The sequence below is a fragment of the Caretta caretta genome, chromosome 3 (genome assembly GCF_965140235.1).
Source record: "Caretta caretta isolate rCarCar2 chromosome 3, rCarCar1.hap1, whole genome shotgun sequence".
NCBI classification, from domain to species: Eukaryota; Metazoa; Chordata; order Testudines; family Cheloniidae; genus Caretta; species Caretta caretta.
The window spans coordinates 99,942,757-99,965,791 of record NC_134208.1 but is presented as its reverse complement, the minus strand read 5'-3'; the positions used below and the strand labels follow the sequence as shown (position 1 = coordinate 99,965,791).

The window sequence follows — 23,035 nt, the reverse complement described above, 5'->3', positions numbered from 1 at the left end:
ACCTGAGCAGACATGGGCGTAGAGACTGAAATAGGAGTGACGCGACCAGGTCATTCTCTTTAGTCCTGCTGGCAGTCCTATTGCACCATCTTCTGGCAAGCAGCCAGGAGATGAGGATGTCTAGCAGTCCTACTGTACCATCTGCTGCCAGCCAAAGATGTAAAAGATAGATGGAGTGGATCAAAGCAAGAAATACACCAGATTTGCTTTGTATTCATTTGCTCCCCCCTCCCTCTGTGAAATCAACGGCTGACAATCGTTTTAGTGAGGTCTGTCGGGGCACCTTGAAAAGTTTAATGGAGATTCAGTCCTGCCTGAAATACCAGGGGGAGGGATAGCTCAGTGGGTTGAGCATTGGCCTGCTAAACCCAGGGTTTTGAGCTCAATCCTTGAGGGGGCCATTCTGTGTGACAGTTGTTTTTTTTTCTCCTTGATGTAAAGCCACCCCCTTTGTCGATTTTAATTCCCTGTAAGCCAACCCTGTAAGCCATTTCATCAGTCGCTCCTCCCTCCATCAAAGCAACGGCAGACAATCATTCCACACCTTTTTTCTGTGCAGACGCCACACCATGGCAAGCATGGAGGCCGCTCAGATCACTTTGGCAATTAGGAGCACATTAAACACCACACGCATTATCCAGCAGTATATGCAGTACCAGAAGCTGGCAAAGCGAAACTGGGCGAGTAGGCGACATCAGCGCGGTGAGAAGAGTGATGAGGACATGGACACAGACTTCTCTCAAAGCACAGGCCATGGCAATGTGGGCATCATGGTGCTAATGGGGCAGGTTCATGCTGTGGAACGCCGATTCTGGGCCCGGGAAACAAGCACAGACTGGTGGGACCGCATAGTGCTGCAGGTCTGGGACGATTTGCATGTGTAAGGGCACTTTCATGGAACTTTGTGACTTCCTTTCCGCTGCCCTGAGGCACAAGAATACCAAGACGAGAGCAGCCCTCACAATTGAGAAGTGAGTGGCAATAGCCCTGTGGAAGCTTGCAACGCCAGACAACTACTGGTCAGTTGGGAATCAATTTGGAGTGGGCAAATCTATTGTGGGGGCTGCTGTGATGCAAGTAGCCAACACAATCAAAGATCTACTGCTATCAAGAGTAGTGATCCTGGGAAATGTGCAGGTCATAGTGGATGGCTTTGCTGCAATGGGATTCCCCAACTGTGGTGGGGCCATAGACGGAACCCATATCCCTATCTTGGTACAGGAGCACCAAGCCAGTGAGTACATAAACTGCAAGGGGTCCTTTTTAATAGTGTTGCAAACACTGGTGGATCACAAGGGACGTTTCACCAACATCAACGTGGGATGGCCGGGAAAGGTACATGGCGCTCGCATCTTCAGGAACTCTGGTCTGTTTCAAAAGCGGCAGGAAGGGACTTTATTCCCAGACCAGAAAATAACTGTTGGGGATGTTGAAATGCCTATCTGTATCCTTGGGGACCCAGCCTACCCCTTAATGCCATGGCTCATGAAGCCGTACACAGGCAGCCTGGACAGTAGTCAGGAGCTGTTCAACTAGAGGCTGAGCAAGTGCAGAATGGTGGAAGGATGTGCATTTGGACGTTTAAAGGCGCGCTGGCGCAGTTTACTGACTTGCTTAGACCTCAGCGAAACCAATATTCCCACTGTTATTACTGATTGCTGTGTGCTCCACAATATCTGTGAGAGTAAGGGGGAGACTTTTGTGGTGGGGTGGGAGGTTGAGGCAAATCGCCTGGCCGCTGGTTACGTGCAGCCAGACACCAGGGCAGTTAGAAGAGCACAGGAGGGTGCGGTGCGCATCAGAGAAGCTTTGAAAACCAATTTCATGACTGGCCAGGCTACAGTGTGAAAGTGCTCTTTGTTTCTCCTTGATGAACCTCCCCCTACTTGGTTCACTCTACTTCCCTGTAAGCTAACCACTCTCCCCTCCCCCGTTCCATCACCGCTTGCAGAGGCAATAAAAGTCATTGTTGCTTCACATCCATGCATTCTTTATTAATTCATCACACAAATAAGGGGATAACTGCCAAGGTAGCCCAGGAGGGGTGGTGGAGGTGGGAAGGACAAGGCCACACAGCACTTTAAAAGTTTAAAACTTATTGAATGCCAGCCTTCTGTTGCTTGGGCAATCCTCTGGGGTGGAGTGGCTGGGTGGCCGGAGGCCCCCCACCGCGTTCTTGGGCATCAGGGTGAGGAGGCTATGGAACTTGGGGAGGAGGGCATTTGGTTACACAGGGGCTGTAACGGCGGTCTGTGCTCCAGCTGCCTTTCCTGCAGCTCAACCATATGCTGGAGCATATTAGTTTGATCCTCCAGCAGCCTCAGCATTGAATCCTGCCTCCTCTCATCATGCTGCCGCCACCTTTCAGCTTCATCCCTTTCTTCAGCCCGCCACCTCTCCTCCCGGTCATTTTGTGCTTTCCTGCACTCTGACATTGTCTGCCTCCACACATTCGTCTGTGCTCTGTCAGTGTGGGAGGACAGCATGAGCTCAGAGAACATTTAATCACAAGTGTTTTTTTCACCTTCTAATCTTCACTAGCCTCAGGGAAGGAGAAGATCCTGTGATCCTTGAAACACATGCAGCTGGTGGAGAAAACAAAAGGGACAGTGGTATTTAAAAAGACACATTTTCTAGAACAATGGGTACATTCATTCACAGTAAACCTTGCTGTTAACATTATATACAAAGCACATGTGCTTTCGTTCCAAGGTCGCATTTTGCCTCCCCCCACCACGTGGCTAGCCCCTCACCCCTCCCCGTGGCTAACAGCGGGGAACATTTCTATTCAGCCACAGGCAAACAGCCCAACAGGAACAGGCACCTCTGAATGTCCCCTTAAGAAAAGCACCCTATTTCAACCAGGTGACCATGAATGATATCACTCTCCTGAGGATAACACAGAGAGATAAAGAACCGATGTTGTTTGAACGCCAGCAAACATACGCTGCAATGCTTTGTTCTACAATGATTCCTGACTACGTGCTACTGGCCTGGCGTGGTAAAGTGTCCTACCATGGTGGACGGAATAAGGCTGCCCTCCCCAGAAACCTTTTGCAAAGGCTTTGGGAGTACATCCAGGAGAGCTTTATGGAGATGACCCTGGAGGATTTCCGCTCCATCCCCAGACACGTTAACAGACTTTTCCAGTAGCTGTACTGGCCACGAATGCCATGGCAAATTAATCATTACACACGCTTGCTTTTAAACCACGTATACTATTTAAAAAGGTACACTCACCAGAGGTCCCTTCTCCGCCTGGTGGGTCCGGGAGGAAGCCTTGGTTCGGGGGGTATTGACTCCAGGTCCAGGGTGAGAAACAGTTCCTGGCTGTCAGGAAAACCGGTTTCTCAGCTTGCTTGCTGTGAGCTATCTACAACCTCATCATCATCATCTTCCTCGTTCCCCAAACCTGCTTCCGTGTTGCCTCCCTCTCCATTAAAGGAGTCAAAGCACACGGTTGGGGTAGTGGTGGCTGAACCCCCTAAAATGGCATGCAGCTCATCATAGAAGTGGCATGTTTGGGGTTCTGACCCAAGCTCCTTCAGTTTCATGCAGCACTGCTTCGGATCCCTGTTATGGCCTCTGTCCTTCATGCCCTGGGAGATTTTGACAAATGTTTTGGCATTTCGAAAACTGGAACGGAGTTCTGATAGCACAGATTCCTCTCCCCATACAGCGATTAGATCCTGTTCCTCCCATTCGGTCCATGCTGGAGCTCTTTTGCAATTCTGGGACTCCATCATGGTCACCTCTGCTGATGAGCTCTGCACTCACCTGCCCAAACAGGAAGTGAAATTCAAAAGTTTGCGGGCCTTTTCCTGTCTACTTGGCCAGTGCATATGAGTTGAGAGTGCTGTCCAGAACGGTCACAATGGAGCACTCTGGGATAGCTCCCGGAGGCCAATACCGTCTAATTGTGTCCACAGTACCCCAAATTCGACCCAGCAAGGCCAATTTCAGCGCTAATCCCCTTGTCGGGGGTGGAGTAAAGAAATCAATTTTAAGAGCCCTTCAAGTCGGAAAAAAGGGCTTTGTTGTGTGGACAGATGCAGGGTTAAATCGATTTAACGCTGCTAAATTCGACCTCAACTCCTACTGTAGAGCAGGGCAAAGTTGACACTTGGGCTGACTGGATTAGAGAACATTTGGAGAGCAAATGACGCTTAAGACTAAAACAAGAAGGTGAAAATAGAAACAAGCAAACATTGGAATGAGCATTTGTTAGGGCACGGCAGAAAAAGCAAGAGCAACACGATGTACTAAGTGAATTTGTACATACCCGCTACTTTTCAGGGCAGCTGTAGGCCTTGCTGCTGGTCCTTTGGGGGACTTTGTATTAAATTTCTATCCAGCTGCAAAATCGTTGCCAAATTCAATCAATCTGACCAAGAAATATTTTGAGGAGAATGATGTTGCTCTGACCAACAAAATTAAAGAGAGGTTGGCTGGAAATATAGTTAGTTATTTGTTTTTTTACGAATCACCAGATGTTCTCAACTGCCCCACCCTGGTGATTTTGTTTTCAATTTTTTTATTTTGTTGTGGAGAAGCCTGAACTCATTTAGGCAGATTTGGAGTTTGTAAAGTCAGCAAACAGTCAAACAGTTGCAGCTTGTGTCTGTAAAACTTTAAATGAATATGCAGTTACCTAGAAGGACATGGCAATAGTGAATTCCAACTCAGCTTCTTACTGCACAAAGTCCACACAAGATGTAAAGCTGAATGAAAAACCTGAATTGCTTTGTTTGTCTTGCCCAGCTCACATGCTGCACCTTGCTGTCTCTCATGCATCAGGTGTTCCCCAAATGGCTGATTTTAAAAAGTTTATAATAGATGCTTGTGCAGTTTTCAAGCATTCAAGTAAAACAAAAAAACTCTTCTATGATGTTTGCAAAGAGATGGTTTAGTCTGTATTTGGCTGCACAGAGTGTTCAGAAGGCATGGGGTATCTTAGTGCAACTTTTAGATCACAAAGTTCAACAGTGGAAAAGCCAAAAAGCTGAAATCTCAAGCAACTATGCAAGAAATTAGGCAAAACCTTCGAACAAAACTCGAACTCCTGAGTGAAACACTTCAGCCACTACATGAAGCACAGAAGAAATTGGAATCCAATTCTTTAACAGATGGCACATTTTCTAATACAAAGGTATATGGCATCTGGCTAACAATATCTCTTCAAAACTTTCTCGCAAAAGTACATCTGGAGAGATTCCAGAAAAAAACAAATCTTTTCTCTGTGTTGCCAGTCACTGAGCAGGACAACTTACAGTCCTGGTCACTGCTGGGTGTATGCAGCCTCTTTTTGCTCACGGACCTGCTATTCTGGAACAATCACCCAGCTCAAATGCCAATCAACAATGAACAACAAAAGGAAGATAGCATGAAAGGGAGAAATTATGTACTGTGCAATTTACTATGTGTCCTAAAAGCATAGAGTAAAAGATCTCAAGTAAGTTTACTTAAGTTCCTGCTTATGAGAACAAAGACAAAAACATTAAAGGGGGAAAATAAAGCATAATCTTCTACTTTTATTAACAAGTACACCATGGGTATTGGCAGTGCAAGCTTCCCCATATTGTCCTACCAATGTTCCTCAAAGCTCGAGTTGGTGGGACCACCTTGAAGAATAAAAAAGGAATTCCTGCCTGATCAACCTTGACTTCTATTTTTAGAGTGCCAAAAAGGGCAGTGATTATAGCAGTGTATTTTAGTGCCAAGACACCTGTGTACTATAAACTAGACTGAGTCCCCCAGACCATTTCACATAGCCTCTACAACTATCCTATGGTAGTAAATTCCACTCACTACCAACCTAGGATGGATTTGAACTGGCTACCTACGGGTTCAGGGCTCTCTATTTTATTTGTTTACTTTAAAATTCTGCCCACCACAGTTGTTATTGGGTGCATGTACAAATATTAAAAACAATATTAGTATTAACTAGCAAACTTTAACAGAAAATAGAACAAATATATTCCATTTTCACTCCCACCATGTTCCTACAACCAGATTCTGGCTCTGCCAAACCAAGGAGAGAAGCAAACTTTGACAGAGAAACGGAGCAGGTGGCAACAGTTTTGCTACCTACATCTCTTCTCTTTTGTGAGCCAACTCTTGAAGCCCCTTCCTTATTTTTTCCTTAGTTCTTTCTCATAAAAAACTCCCACTGACACCCATGGGAGTTCTGTCTGAATAAAATAAGGACTTCAGAATTTGGGCCTATGATAATTGGTACGTTGGTTGGAATCTCAGCAGAAAGGCCAAATATTAAATTTTCTGACATGGATAATTAACTTGGGTTTAGGCACACAGGAGGGAACCAGTGTAGATAGTTTTCACTACTGCAACAGTACTCTATCCTCTCTCTGGATAAACGGAAGACTTCATTTTCAGTGCTTTTAATAATGTACTTTTCACAAACGACAAAATTTACTTCTATATTTGAACAAATAACTCCTATGACATTAGTTCTTCTGCCAACGTTTTCAAAGCCTTCATTTAAATAGTTCAGATAAAGTGTAATTCCAGCAGTGTCAGTAACCAACCAAACAAAAGATGCTGTTTTCTATTTTTCCTATCAAGCCAACTGAAGCTTTAAAAAATGCTCTTTATTTGTAAGTTGTAAATGAAAAAATTATGATGACATTTATGAGTTAAGTTTGATTCTTTTAACTTCTTGGGTGCAGTAGAGATCATGAGGTGTCCTCAGTGGAAGCCAAATTGACAACTTTGTTTTGAGCCTGATAGCCACATCTTATTAACATAATTCATACTGTAACATGGAAGGCATCTGAAGGACTGAGGCAAGACCACATTGCCTAAAGCAGTCCAACAAAATTTTAATGCAGCCAGAGCCCTCACCCAACAGTGCCTGCCTCCCCTAGAGCTGGCCTCAGGCAGACCCACTCACCAAAGGAACACTTTGTTTCAGTTCTCATTCTCCTCGCCTCTTTCAAACTAGACTCACCTGCAACCCAGCTAGCTAGGTTGGGTGGGAGGAAAATATATTAAAATATGTTATATGAAGGTACAACCTGCCAACACTATAAAAAACCCCATAATTTTCTGTCTTGATCTGGGCACGTGCCCACCTTCATCGGCAAGCATAGGTCACAACCAAGAAGTCTGTGGACTGGGCTTGTTTTATAGGCTAAACTTTGGCCATCCCTGACAGTGATTCAATGTACAGATTGAACAAAATTTGATGATTATTCTTAAAACATGCATTTTCACCATGTTCCCTCAGCTGTCCTGCCAGAATCTGCCAATCACTGGAACAAAACCAGAAAATTAGCAAGTACTAAAATTTCCTTTTCAAGTTATATTCTGCTACTCTAGATGTGTAGGTGTAGAGCCTCCCTATCTGCAGATGGAGACAGCTGTACTTGTGTTCTGATGTTGCTATCCTTTATAACACTAGTAAATTTCCGTCACAGAATCTAGATAATCTCCACATGGTTGAGCCTTGTTCATTTTTAGTGCCTCCATGTTATTGAATTTCTATATTTACAGATCTGTCCATTAGTTTAGATATATTTAGTTTATTGACATTACCAAACAAATGCTCTTCTGGTCTTAACTCTGTATCTTAGGTTATATCTTGCTAGGGAGCTGCATAGCACAAAACATCCATTCACTTCAGTGAGATGTGTATGTAGTATGACTATAGGAATGGTTCCTTTAGTTATTGACTAGTTTTGTGATACTGTCAAACCAAACTATGAACAGTTGTGGGCTTATATGAAATAGTCATAAAACGTATAAACAATACGTCCGGACAGCAAGTTAAGAAGGTGTCAGGAATGAAGGCCTGCAGCTAAGCATGGGACTACCTAGCTCACTCTCCAGGCAGATTAATGAACACAGGCCAGCTATATCAGAATTGCCTGATTGGCTGAGGGGAACCAGCAGCTCAGGCTTTCGGTCTCAGGGTTCGAGTGCAGGGCTGGTGATAGGGAGACCCAGGCCCACCCTGCTCCAGTGGATCACAGCCCAGAGACCTAGAAGTGACAGGTGAACCCATCGCAGGGTTGATGGGAAAACATGGGGTCACTGCCTCACCTCTCAGCACCACAACGGGACCAATGTCTCATTCTCCTGGGCTACCTCCTACCAGCATCTGGTGGGGCTGCTTTATGGCTGCAGAGACCTGATTTCCCAGTCTCTGTACTGAGCAACCTGCTTTCCTCTCCCTCTGCAGGATTTTCCATCTCCTGGGGCAGCCGTTTGTCTACTCTCCAGGTTGGCTCAGGGCAGTTGTCACCTGCCACAGCCGGTCATGGGCTCCGCTGGCAGTTCTGCTCCCTGGGAGAGACGGCTGGCTCCAACTGAGTTGCAGGGCCCTGTTCTTATACCTACTGCCCCACCCCCACACTTCCTGCGAGGGGGGTGGCACGGAATTAGCTGAGCCCAGTAGGGTGATTTAACCCCCTTCTGTACTGGAATGAGGCCACTCTGCCTCATTATGGGGCCGAACTGAAAAATCTGAAAAAAAAGTTCAGTCTGAACCTAAACTGATTTTTCCCCACTTATTCTTGCTGAAACAAAACAATGTTTTTACAGTTTTTTTATTTTTGTTTTTGGTCATTTGGGGTTTGTTTTTTTTACCTCCAAATTTTTTTTTTAAAAGCTCAATTTCTAAACAAAAGGCTGTTCCGAAATGAAAATTCAATATGTTTCATTCTGAAACCACTGAAACGAGCCATTTCAACTTAAAAAAAAAATCCAACTTTTTTCAGCTGCAATTATTCACAAATTCAACTCAAATTTATGAATAGATTTGGTGATCCAAAATATGCATTACTATTCATCCAAAAAAAAAAAAAAAAGAAGCCACCCATCTCTACTTTTTTCACTGTGAATAAACAAACATATTTAAGACACCTCATGGCAGACAAGACCTGGATTCTATGTGGACATATATGAAAATGCTATGGGATCTTCATAAGAGTCTTGGCGAAAATTTCCCTGTGGTGCAGCATTTTGTGTGCCACCTGGCTACAATCCTGTCAATGGCAGTGTCTGTATATAGTTTATTAAGCGTTTTAGGCTCTTTTAGGATCAAAGGCATTCTATGAATACTTGGCTTTTCTGAGTCTACCTTAGGTTGCCACCTTACTAAAAACGTTGACATTTATGACACGGTGTAAAGTAAATTGAATGTAGGATTTTCAAAGAAGCCTAAGGAACTAGTCATCCAATTTCCATTACATTTCAATGAGAGTTGGGCACCTAGATCTCATCGGATAATTTGGAGCTGGCTGAATTGGTTCCTTGTGAAAAAAATTAGTCCATAAACCTAATGTTTTGTTCTGTTTGCAAACAGATTATTACAGACTAATTCATTATGATTTTTACTAATTAAATTTGCTATTTAATCCTACAGTTTATGTGAATTAATTCCAGGTTATTGCTTGTTTGCAACCTATTCCTGTAGGTCCAGAACAAGGTCTGGGCACTGTTTATATCCTCAAAATAGGCCTTAAAAGATGCATAGGTATTGTGTTGGTCTTTGGCACTGGGGGCAATTTCCCACAAAAACGTAACTATTTCCCTACAGTATTTACAATGTGAGATTATACATACCATGAGAGGTGCAATACACATGCAGGAACTCTGGTTTGTAGAGCATAGATTATGTTTTAAAATAAATAATTTTAATTTTGTCTCATAAAAATCCAAAAATGTTAATTCTCATTTCTCAGATTTTAATGATGGTAAAGAAATTCACTTAATAATCCATTCATTTTCGGCTTCTAGAACCATTGTGTTGTATCGCCTGATCCCTAAAAATATATATAGCTATGTTATACCAAGCTGTCATCTGTCAAAGTTGAAATCCAAATCCATTAAAGAACTGCTCAGTAACGGATGGATCTGCTAGAAAACCTGCTAAATTCCATACCACCCAAGCAACAAAATAAGATTCAGGAAAAAGAGAAAGGCAATATCACAAGACTAGCATTTCTTCACAAAACATAACATAACCATATCTGATTAAATATGAATTATAGCTGATGTAATACAATGTAGCTTTCAGAAAAGTGCTAACAAAGAACAAAAAGAATGTACCTTTCCAGATTGAAAGTAAATAGGAATATAAAATTAATTTTAAGGACTGTAAAACTAATTGGAGGTGAGAGACTTTAAAACTGCTATTAACTGTAATCAAAGAACACTGCATAGAGAATAGAAATTATCATTTGCTGCTTTCTATTTGCAGACTTGGTCAAGACATATTACAAGCATGTTTTGGTTGACCATCTCTACAAACAATATGAGGATTTAATGAGCTAGTAAGGATTTTCTGTTTGGGCCCCAGCAGCTTATAGTTAGCTCACAGATGGCTTGTGTCTTGGTTCAGTTTAATCCAATAAAGTTGCTTTACTCAGTCTTATACTGCACCTACAGGAGCACTTTTTGAGTGAAAAATAGCTTCTTTTTCCAGCTGACGTTGACGTAAGGAATGTAACTGCATCACTTCCTTTTACTTATGATGTGTGCATGGCTCTTAAGATCAATCTTCCTGAGACCAAGGTAAAAATAACCAAGTTTGTATGCATTTTAGATCATTTTATAGTACTTATTGCATAATGCGGTTACAGCAGGTATTTAAAACAAAACAGTTGCCTTTGTTGTGACAGCATACTTTCCAGTTTTCAGTTTCTGAATAATCAAGTGAAAAGTGCACTATTGCCTCCTTTTGGTGCTGATAGGGAATACTACAACATGCATCTGATACAGATGTAAAGAGGGCGTAGTTTGCTAGATATAATTCTTAGAAATGCCTAATAAAACCCTAAACTTGAGCTCTCCAATCTACCACCACAGGTTCTTCCATTCTTTCCTTAAATTGCATAAACATATAAATAAATAACTATGACTCACAATTTATTTGTGGGTTTTACTTTTAAAGAAAATGCATTTTGAATGGATATTTTAGAAAGGGGGGAAATACATGGAACATTGGATTTTTGAGACTTTTTAACAACTATATTTAAATTCCAATGGCAAAATATTTTAAAAATGAAGCAGAATTTAATACTTCTGGAAATGTCCAAAGAACTTTAATTGTTGATGTCATTCTTTTAGTGGTGAATTCCTGGCATCTAAGTAAATGCATTTCTCTAGCCTACTTGAGCATAATCAAAGCAAAATAAGAGACTACTCCATTCCTGAAGCAGTGGCTAATGATATATTGGAGACCAGAGGTGAAATCCTGGCCCCACTGAAGTCACTGAGAGTTTTGTCACAAAATTCAGTAGGGTCAGAATTTAACCTAGGATATGTAAGGGTCAACAGGACATCAGCTCACACCTTTCCTCCAGAGCTGATATTTTCACTTAAGTCCATGTCTCCTCCCCCTGCAACACAGCTTTCATTACAGCACAACCTTGCATCTCAGCTGATAAGATATGCCATCCTAATTCAGCTGCTAACAAAGTTAGAGACCTCTATGAAATGCATATCTAATTAGTTAAGTGCAATGTAAACTACATCTACAAAATTGTACTAAAAATTATACTTTTGGGTTTTGGGTTTTTTTTTTTTTAATTATTATTATTTTGTAGCCTGGTGGATTGACTTCCAGGGGAGGTGGTGAAGTCTCATAATATTACATTTAAGCAAAAGTTGGAGGATTTATATAGAACTGACCAGATCATAAGAGATATTTAGCCAACTTTAATTTGGAAAAGGGCCACGGGAGGAGTGGAAGGTTATGCTTTCAGTCCCAGATTGTACAGGATGAAGACATTTTACTTGCTTGTTTCGTTGGCTGGTTGGGAGGGGATGAGATTATTTTTGACTTTATCTGGTACACAAAATTATAAAAGATTGACAAAAAAAATTCAACCTGTTTCAGACACGATGGCAGTGCATTTTGTCCTGCTGCACGAGCACAAAAGTTTTTGAAGGGAAAGCTACATGTACCAGAATACATGCCTTATTTTGCTCTCCTTTCAGGAATTAGCAAAGAATCATAAAAATTTAAACGGGGGGTGGGTGGGGGGGAATGTTAGATTCATGTTGCCCATGATTCTGCCAATACAAGATTGTTGCCCATGATTCTGCCAATACAAGATTGTTCTCTTTATACTCTCTAGTGCTTTGGCACTCAAACATTCAAAGATTTCAAGGCCAAAAAGGAACATTAGATAATCTAGTCCAATCTCCTGTAGATCACAGGCCATAGCATTCCATCCACCTGTATTGAGCCTAATAAACTGTGTTTGACTAAGAGCATAACATGTTTGGCTAAACCATATCTTCCAGAAATGCACCCAGTACTGACGTGAAGACATCGAGATGGAGAATCTACCACTTCCCTTAGTAGTTTGTTCCAATGGTTAATCACCCTCCCTGTTAAAAATGTGCATCTTATTTCTAACTTGAATTTGTCTGGCTTCAGCTCCCAGACATTGGCTCTCGTCATGCCTTTCTCCACTAAGTTAAAGAGCCCTGTAGTACCTGCTGGTTTTCCCCCCATGCATAATCAATTCACCTCTCTATCTTTTTTTTTGGTAACTAAACAGATTAAGCTTTTCAAATCTCTCACTGAAAGGCATTTTTTCCAGCCCTTGAATCATTTCTGTGATTCTGCTCTGTACCTTTTCTAACAGCCTTTTAAAATTGTGGACACCAGAATGGATTCAGTATTCCAGTATTGGTCTCACCTAGGCCATATACAGAGGTAAAATCACCTCCCCTCTCCTCACTGCTCCTGCTTATACATCCAAATATCTCATTAGCCCTTTTTGCCACAGCATCATGCTGGGAGCTCATCTTCAGTTGTCTGTCCAGTACTACCCCTAAATTCTTTTCAGAGTGACTGCTTTCCTGTATACAATCCCCCATTCTGTAGGCATGATTTCCCCTATGTGGAAGATCATTCAAAAAGATCTAGCAATAATTACCAAAGTAAATTAAGCTTTGGAAGTGGCTGGATTTTGCTGGAAAATAGCCTTTTTCAAAACTAAGAAATTATATTACAAACTTGACTTTTTCCTTTTTTTGGTTTTGGGTAAATGTATTAGGAACATTTGAAAACATATTTCAAGTTTTTTTTAAGAACAATCCAATGTTCTGCTCACCAAAATCCTATTTAGGGGAAATGAAAATATTCAGTAACTGATTTTAATAAAATTATTTCTGAACAATTTGATCAAAATAAAATGAGTCCCCTTTAATCTCCACAAAATGGAAACAACTTGACATTTCAAACTGTCTCATGAATTTTTATTTTTGACCAGCTTTGTTTCCTCCCATGACACTTAATTGTACTCCAAACAATTCCTGTCCCTCTTCATATATTAAGTATACAATTCTTATATCCCAATCATACACATTTAATTTTTACTCTTTCTTCAGAAGTCAATTCCAGCCCTTAATTAATTTTCACTGCTGTTCTCTAAATTCCCTCCAGTTTGTTAATGTCTTTCTGGTATTGTATTGCCTAGAATTATTTACATTGTTCTATGTGTGGTGTCATCAATGTCACACAGAAAGGGACTCACTTCTCTGGTCTCTGCTGCAACATGTCATCATATGCAGCCTGCAACCTATTTTTGCCATCCTGTTGCAGTGCAAGTTCATAGCCAATTCCTGAATACTATCACTTCTAGGTCTTTTTTTTTTTTTTTGCATAGCTCCTTTGCCTGGAATTCTCACCCATTGATTATCTATGGTTGGAATTTTTCTTTATATCAATATGCATCTTTCCAATTTGAACCTCAGTTTATTTTGCTGCTCAAAGACCTGATCCAGAAAGCTACAGAGGCTTCCCAACTCCCACTGATGTCAGTTCAGTTCAGCTGATGTTAGGAATTGAGCGTGTTTGGCATTTTACAGAAGTGGTCAGCAACTTGCAGGATTAGGCCCCATACCTGTAACCTCTCTAGATGCTTTTGTATTGTTAATGTTCACACTTAGAATCATATACGAATATAATTAGTGAATGTGCTTCTTCCCCCACACTGATCATAAAGGATGTTAAAAAAGACTAACACTCATCTTAGACATTCAATGGCCCCAGAGACTCCCAAATTACTTAAAATAGCATAAAATGTCTTGATAGGTTATCAACTACCATTTAGATTGGCTGATCAGTTTTCTGTATTGTATGTATTGCTTAAGATGTACTCTTAAGGAACAAACTTCTACAACTTTCCACGAGTCAGATCATGAGGGCGCTGAAACCAAACAAACTATGATTCAGCTAAAGGTAGTAGAAAAAATATAACAGAAGAGCCCTCTTAATAAAATAAAGTGAGAAAGTATCATTTTCTTTGCAAGAAAAGAGGTATTTTCACTGAAGTGAAGGTGCAGAGCAGAATGTTGGATGTTACATGCCCAGGATTTATTAACAAAGGAAAGGATTTGTGCCTGTGTCATACATCTCTTTGAAAACGTACTCCTAAATCTTCCTTAGTCTAAGTCATCCCATACCTGTAAATAACCACATTAAATTCAATTAATCTATATAAACTACTATCAGAATTGACATTGTGACCTATTTACCTCTGCAGATTAACATTCTCTCTCTCTCCCTCCTCTGTACACACACACACACACATATATATCAATATCATCCAGCATATGGAGAAAAAAAGCACTATATGAAATTAATACATATATATAATGAATATATTTTGATGAGATATGTTCTTTATCTATATAGAAGTTAAGAGCAAACATTTATATCAAGTAATTTTTAAGAAAGAAAATTCTCTAAGCCTCTGTAATTACAGTGTTATGAAAGGAAGAGTCTCTTGTTTATTGGTTATTGTTATGAATGTGTGAGAATCTAGCAGGAGTTCAAAAGTTCTAGCAAGACTTAAATAAAAGGAACTTGCATTCCCTTTCATCTCCTCACATATAGTAAATAAAAAAAGGAAACTATTTCCCCCTGCAGCCCTTCATTTCAAACCCTGTACAGCATACCATTAGTTTTTAAGCACTGGAACTGTACGAGACACAGATGAAGACATGGCTAGCTTCTGGCGCAGGGACTATCTAAAAGACAGGAATAGATGAGACTAAAACTCACCAGCAGACCTAGATGATGGAAGTAACTTACACCAGTGTGGTAGTGTTTTAAATTGGGATCATGAATGTGCAACATTCATGGCATAATGCCAATACGGCTTAACATTTGTGGGCCTCATAGAAATGAGTTTTCAGAAACTGAACAACTACTCAGCTCAGAACACATTAGCCAACTGTTACCAAATATTTAATTCAGAGTTAAAAGTTAAATTTAAAAGAAATTCAAACATATTAAGTTACTGAAATGCACTTCTAAAGCACCCAAACAACCCTAATTCTTCCCTCTAGAGATACCATGCAATAACCATGAAATTAGAAGTAGTGTATAGTAGTGTTTGCAGTTGCAGATTAGATTAAATTGAATTTAAAGACAGACTTTGGTTCAGGTTTTTCATTGTGTTGTCATTACAAGAGAGAGTTAAGGTTGCGTGTGTGTGTGTGTGTTTAACTGCATATTATGTCAAGCAAGGCTGGTCAAAAATTTCCCTCAAAAATTCCCCTCTGTGGAAAATTGGGTTTCTGACAAAATGGAAATTTTCATGTGAAATAACTGCTTTACTCAAAACTTTTTAATATTTGTTAGCAAACCCTGCAAACCAAACAAATGTCAGTTTTTGACAAAACATTGACATTTTCTGTGGGGAAAACATTTCTGACCAGCTCAAGTACCAAATTTGTGATTGTGGGTTTAAAAAACAAACAAAACAAAACAAACAAACAACAAAGCTTTTAGTGCCAGATTTACTAGAATACACTGGCTGCTCTATGCCACTTTGGATCAGCACAAAGCAGCCAAAGCAAGTGGCTAGTTTTCCCCATCCCATGATCTCCACATTTTTCTGTGCACATTTTCTCTACCTTCACCTTCGCTCCTGTCCTGCAAATTGCCCTTCACCCTATCCCCAAGTTTGCTTTGCCTGCCTTCTCTGTTGAATATATGTAGTACTTGCAGAAGAAGAATGTTCTTCTGCAAAGAATTCCACAAAGTACTGCCCTCTTTCAAACTTTTTGCCATCTCTATTGCTTTCAATGAGAGTAATGCTAAAGGCTAACAAGCAAAATTGGGCATCATCTCCTATAGTTCCCAGTAGGATTGAAGTCAATCTGCCCTCGGGATAGATGACAGCTCCTTGTAACAAAGATTAACATGATTATGCTGAGGACCTGATTTTCCATCACCTGGCACCTTGTGCAGTCACTTACCCCTATGCAAAGTGGGTGTAAAATGCTACCAGAATATTAGCAGTTTACAGTCACTTTGCACAGGTGTAAATGGTTACCAAGGTGCAAAAGCAGTGAAGAATTAGGCCCAGAGCATAAACGCTGTGTCTTGCCTACCAATATAAAAATAATTACTGGAATTTACCAAGCTGCAAATGCCTTCAGCTCTGTACAAATTTTATACTAACAGCAAATACCAAGGTTGGCCTTACCGTGAGGTGAACTGAGGCGGCGGCCTCAAGTGCCAGACTGTGGGAGGGCACCACTAGGACCCAGAGAGTAGAAAATTGGGTCTGCTGCTGGTGCATATGTATTCTCTCTGCTCTAGATGCACAGAGATGGTGGAGTGCTGTGCTGGAGGAAGGAGGGCACAAGAGACATAACAGGCAGGCAGGAGAAAAGGTGAGAGGCAATAACAGAAAGCAGCTGCAGCTGCAGGGAGAAAGAGGAGGAGGAGCCTCTTATGTACCTCTCTAGCACCCCAAGGAGCCTGGACTGATTAACACCAGCTTCTCGGGGAGCTTCCTGTGGCTTCCCTGAACCAACCTGAGGAGAACAGGCAGTCAACTGAAGTAGTAGGAGCCAGATAGGCCCTTAAGATGCTGATATGTTCCCTCACTCAGGCCCTGCTACCAGCCTGCTTATTTGTCCCCTTCAATTGAGTGTTGAGAGCCACTATACCTGGCACAGAACACCAGTCATGAGTGAAAGAAGAAAATGCCCCTCTGGGGCAGTATTCAGAAGAAGAAAGAAAGCAAAGGAAGCTTTTCTATCTAAGCAGGAAGGAGCTGTCCTGAGATACATAGACACAAATGTTCACGGCGAGCCTTCCGGCCCCAGTAAGGTTGTGAGTGGTGAGGAGATGCCTGATCTTCCAGTCAGTCAGAGTGCAGCTGACCTGGCAGCTACTGCAGCATCCGTATCTCCATCTCAAATGGATGTAACCATGCACATTCCTAAAGAAAAGTGTAGATCAGGGAAGAGTGTGGTGGAGGCGCAAGAAACAGCTGCTGCTGAGTTTAGTTCCTTAAGTCTAGATGATCCCGGACTGTGGACCCACGTGAGCAGTAGCCTGAGTGACTTCCCTTGTACTGTATGGGCCACAGGAAGTGAAAAACTTCATGTTCCACAAAGACAATGAAAATAGAAGTTACCATCCAACACATTACTGGCATGAAATCCCCAATGGTGACAAAGTGGAGAGGCCATGGCTTATGTACACAAAAACCCAGAATGCTGGATACTGTTTTTGTTGCAAACTCTTCCAGTCTAATGTTCCAGCCACATCGGGTTCTACAGGAACAAAGGACTAGAAGAATCTGGCTAGAAATCTGGCATGCCATCAGAAAGCAGCAAATCACCAGAGAGCATTCCATAGGTGGAAAGAGCTTGAGATGAGACTAAGGTTAAAGGCCACCATAGATGATCAGCATCAAGAGAAGATTGCATCAAAGTCTCTTTACTGGCAAAATGTTCTGAAAAGGCTCATTGCCATTGTGAGAATGCTTGCTACCCAAAACCTAGCACTGTGTGGCACTTCAGATCAGCTGTATGTGCCAAACAATGGAAACTCCCTTAAAATTGTGGAGCTGATGGCTGAGTTTGATTCTGTACTCCAGGAGCATCTACAAAAGTCACCACCCAAGAAATGTACACACACCACTACCTTGGAAAAACAATTCAAAATGAGATCATACAGTTACTGGCAACAAAAGTCAAACAGAAGATTGTGGCAGATCTGAAGTCAGCAGGATATTACTCTGTTATTCTGGACTGCACACCTGACATCAGCCAAACGGAACAAATGACTTTAATGGTACGTTTTGTAACAACAACAGAACCTAGTGAAAATGTCCCTGCAACGGTGACTGTCAGAGAGCACTTTCTAGAATTTATTGACATTGATGATACTACAGGAGCTGGTATGACAAATGTGCTTCTTAAAAAGCTGGAAGATACGGGAATTGCGATAGCTGACATGAAAGGTCAGGGCTACGATAATGGTGCCAACATGAGAGCAAAGAACAGAGGAGTGCAGACATGGATCCGAGAGTTAAACCCTCGAGCTTTTTTTGTCCCATGCAGTTCTCATTCATTGAACTTGGTGTCAGTGATGCAGCATCAGCTTCTAGTGAGGCTGCTGAATTTTTTAATGTAATTCAAAGCATCTATGTATTTTTCTCTGCATCAACTCATCGATGGCAAATTTTGAAGCAACATCTGGGAACATCCTCTCTGACATGGAAACCACTGAGTGCCACACAATGGGAAAGTCGAGTGGAGGTGATAAAGCCTATCAAACACCAAATTGGGAAGATAGATGATGCCATAGTTGCCATTATGGAGGATAATGCTATGACAGGAACTGTTCGTGGGAGAACAGTGGCAGAGGGAAATGGGATCACCAGAAACATACAGAACTTCAAATTTCTGTGTGCCTTAGTGTTGTGGCGTTCTGTGTTATTTCACATACTGTTTGAAATAAACGTTGTAAGCAAGAGACTCCAAGGTGTTGACTTTGGTATATCTGGAGCATTGGAACAATTGGGAGGCAGTGACCATGAGATGGTTGAGTTCAGGATCCTGACACAAGGAAGAAAGGAGAGCAGCAAAATACGGACCCTGGACTTCAGAAAAGCAGACTTTGACTCCCTCAGGGAACTGATGGGCAGGATCCCTTGGTAGAATAACATGAGGGGGAAAGGAATCCAGGACAGCTGGCTGTATTTTAAAGAATCCTTATTGAGGTTAGAGGAACAACCCATCCCGATGTGTAGAAAGAATAGTAAATATGGCAGGTGACCAGCTTGGCTGAACAGTGAAATCCTTGCTGATCTTAAACACAAAAAAGAAGCTTACAAGAAGTGGAAGATTGGACAAATGACCAGGGAAGAGTATAAAAATATTGCTCAGGCATGCAGGAGTGAAATCAGAAAGGCCAAATCACACTTGGAGTTGCAGCTAGCAAGAGATGTTAAGAGTAACAGGAAGGGTTTCTTCAGGTATGTTATCAACAAGAAGAAACTCAAGGAAAGTGTGGGCCCCCTACAGAATGAGGGAGGCAACCTAGTGACAGAGGATGTGGAAAAAGCTAATGTAGTCAATGCTTTTTTTGCCTCTGTCTTCATGAACAAGGTCAGCTCCCAGACTACTGCACTGGGCAGCACAGCATGGGCAGGAGGTGACCAGCCCTCTGTGGAGAAAGAAGTGGTTCGGGACTATTTAGGAAAGCTGGACGAGCACAAGTCCATGGGACCGGATGCGCTGCATCTGAGAGTGCTAAAGGAGTTGGTGGATATGATTGCAGAGCCATTGGCCATTATCTTTGAAAACTCATGACAATTGGGGGAGGTCCCAGAAGACTGGAAAAAGGCCAATGTAGTGCCCATCTTTAAAAAAGGGAAGGAGGAGGATCCGGGGAACTACAGGCCAGTCAGCCTCACCTCAGTCCCTGGAAAAATCATGGAGCAGGTCCTCAAGGAATCAATTCTGAAGCACTTAGAGGAGAGGAAAGTGATCAGGAACAGTCAGCATGGATTCACCAAGGGCAAGTCATGCCTGACTAGTCTAATTGCGTTCTATAACGAGATAACTGGCTCTGTGGATGAGGGGAAAGCAGTGGATGTATTATTCCTTGACTTTAGCAAAGCTTTTGATACGGTCTCCCGCAGTATTCTTGCCAGCAAGTTAAAGAAGTATGGGCTAGATGAATGGACTATAAGGTGGATTGAAAGCTGGCTAGATCATCGGGCTCAACGGGTAGTGATCAATGGCTCCATGTCTAGTTGGCAACCAGTATCAAGTGGAGTGCCCCAAGGGTCCTGGGGCTGGTTTTGTCCAATATCTTCATTAATGATCTGGAGGATGGGGTGGACTGCACCCTCACCAAGTTTGCAGATGACACTAAACTGGGAGGAGTGGTAGATACGCTGGAGGGTAGGGATAGGATACAGGGGGACCTAGACAAATTAGAGAATTGGTCCAAAAGAAATCTGATGAGGTTCAACAAGGACAAGTGCAGAATCCTGCACTTAGGACGGAAGAATCCCATGCACCTCTACAGACTAGGGACCGAATGGCTAGGCAGCAGTTCTGCAGAGAAGGACCTAAGGGTTATGGTGAATGAGAAGCTGGATATGAGTCAACCATGTGCCTTTGTTGCTAAGAAGGCTAACGGCATTTTGGGCTGTATAAGTAGGGGCATTGCCAGCAGATCAAGGGATGTGATCATTCCCCTCTATTCGACATTGGTGAGGCCTCATCTGGAGTACTGTGTCCAGTTTTGGGCCCCAAACTACAAGAAAGATGTGGAAAAATTGGAAAGCATCCAGCAGAGGGCAACAAAAATGATTAGGGGACTGGAACACATGACTTATGAGGAGAGGCTGAAGGAACTGGGATTGTTTAGTCTGCAGAAGAGAAGAATGAGGGGGGATTTGATAGCTGCTTCCAACTACCTGAAAGGGGGTTCCAAAGAGGATGGATCTAGACTGTTCTCAGTGGTATCAGATGACAGTACAAGGAATAATGGTCTCAAGTTGCAGTGGGGGAGGTTTAGGTTGGATATTAGGAAAAACTTTTTCACTAGGAGGGTGGTGAAGCACTGGAATGCGTTACCTAGGGAGGTGGTGGAATCTCCTTCCTTCGAAGTTTTTAAGGCCAGGCTTGATAAAGCTCTGGCTGCGATGATTTAGTTGGGGATTGGTCCTGCTATGAGAAGGGGGTTGGACCAGATGACCTCCTGAGGTTCCTTCCAACCCTGATATTCTATGATTCTAACTGGACAAAGCCAAGTCATACCTACAGTCTTACCAGTCAGATGAGGGATTTGAAAACGTTCTGTAGAGTGCACAGAATTTGGCGGAGGAACTTCACACTGAAGCTATTTTCCCACCGATTCAAGAATACAAGAGTCACTGAAGAAGAAGACATTTTGATTATGAGTTATGGGATAATCCCATAAGAGACTCCAAACAACAATTCAAAGTTGAATTCTTTAACCACGTGCTAGATTGTGCAATACAGTCAATTGAAGAACATTTCATGCAGCTCAGGGAACACAGCAGTATATTTGGGATGTTGTATGATATTCCCAAACTCCTCACTCTACCTGAAGAAGACCTATACCAGCAATGCAGGGAACTAGAAACAGTGTTGACACATGATGACATGCACGATATTGATAGTGATTTAAGTGATGAACTGAAAGCCCTTTCAAGATACATTTCAGCAGGATCAACTCCAAAGGCTATTCTGGAATATATGTGCACAAATAAGATGACCACCCTCTTTCCAAATGCTTTTGTTGCTCTGCGCATACTTCTAACACTTCCTGTAACAGTTGCCAGTGGAGAATGCAGCTTCTCCAAGCTGAAGTTAATAAAACCACATCTATGCTCCACAATGACACAGGAGAGGCTGTTCGGCTTTGCAATCATCTCAAGAGAGCATGAGCTGGCCCAGACTGTGGACCTTCAGCAGGAAGCAGTTCACATCTTTGCAACCAAGAAGGCACGGAAAGCACCACTTTGATTATTCAAACAGATAAAAATGCCAGTGTTTACCTTGCAGACAAGAAAAGTTATATTTGCTGTTCAGGCGTTTGAAAGTTAAGTGTTACTTAAAATTTTTGAACAAGGCATTTTAAGTTGTTAGTTCTCCTTTATTGGGGTAGGTAGCAGAGCAGTACCATGAGAGGAGTAGAACAGGAAGAAGGCAGAATTGAGACCTTTCAAAGTTTTGGCCCAAGCGAGGGGACATGGGGGCGTCATTTGAGCTCCCTGCCTCAGGTGCCAAAATGTTGTGGGCTTGCCCTGGCAAATACCTAAAAACACTCAGAGCTCTAATCCCCCTTTGGTTTTTGAACGGGTCTTTGACTGCAATGGAAGAAAAACTAGGTTCAGTAAACAAACAAATGTTCATCCACCATTCCAACTACAAGGCAGGTCGGTGGGTGTCAATTACTTTAGTCTGTTGCACTCACTGTCTGCTGCTCCCCCTCTGCACATATCTGTCTCAGTCATTGCATAATACAGGAGCTGTCAGAAAGCAAGAGCTAGAAAGAGGCAGCCACTGACCATGTGGCAGAATTAAACATGCGGACCTATTTTTATTCTCCAGAGATAGGGTGGTGGATGAAGAACATGAGGAAAAGAGAAGGGTTAGTCACTATGGGAAGAGAAAGGTGCCCCTGTGTGAAGAAAGAAAGAGACAGGGAACTGTATAGAGTGCAGAGGCCAAGAAGGAATGTGCTGGGAAGGAGTTGAGGGGAGGTAATAGGATAAAGGAGATGAAAATGGAGGAGTTAAGGGAAAGAATAAAAGTAAAATGGGAGGGAACATGGGGATAAATCTGAAAGGGATCACAGAGTGAGAGGAAAGAAGATGCTGCTTTTTAAAGAAAGGGAAGGGAGGGACACAAACTCTAACCAGCATGAGAAAACATTAGACGGTATGGAAGTTGAGGGAGAGGACATGTATTTCCTGATTGTATTGCTCAAGAATGATCCTGCCCTCCAGACTGTGCTGTAAACATCTGGCGCTACTTTTTTGCTTGCTGGTTTTAAGTGTGCATTTAAAACTAATGCACACACCAAGGTTTCATGCATGCAAATCTCTGACTTTGCTATGAGCGTTCTAGATATGTTTTTTTAAATATAGGGGTGAATGGATACCTCAGAGCACATCATACAAAATGACAGAACGACAGAAACCAAAGTGGACTCCAGTGGCCAGCATCTGTTATTACTATCAAAAGATATTAGCCT

At 42.1% G+C, this 23,035-nt stretch overlaps 1 protein-coding gene across 1 annotated transcript in view; it reads left to right on the top strand.

Moving 5' to 3' along the window:
- The first annotated feature begins 5,020 nt into the window (after positions 1–5,020).
- The window catches only part of TMEM244 (transmembrane protein 244), a 29,850-nt gene continuing 11,835 nt past the window's right edge, over positions 5,021–23,035 (top strand). Inside the window, exon 1 of the mRNA XM_048846221.2 lies at positions 5,021–5,149. Within this exon, the coding sequence (XP_048702178.2) occupies positions 5,021–5,149 (129 nt within the window). The remainder of the gene's footprint in view (positions 5,150–23,035) is intronic.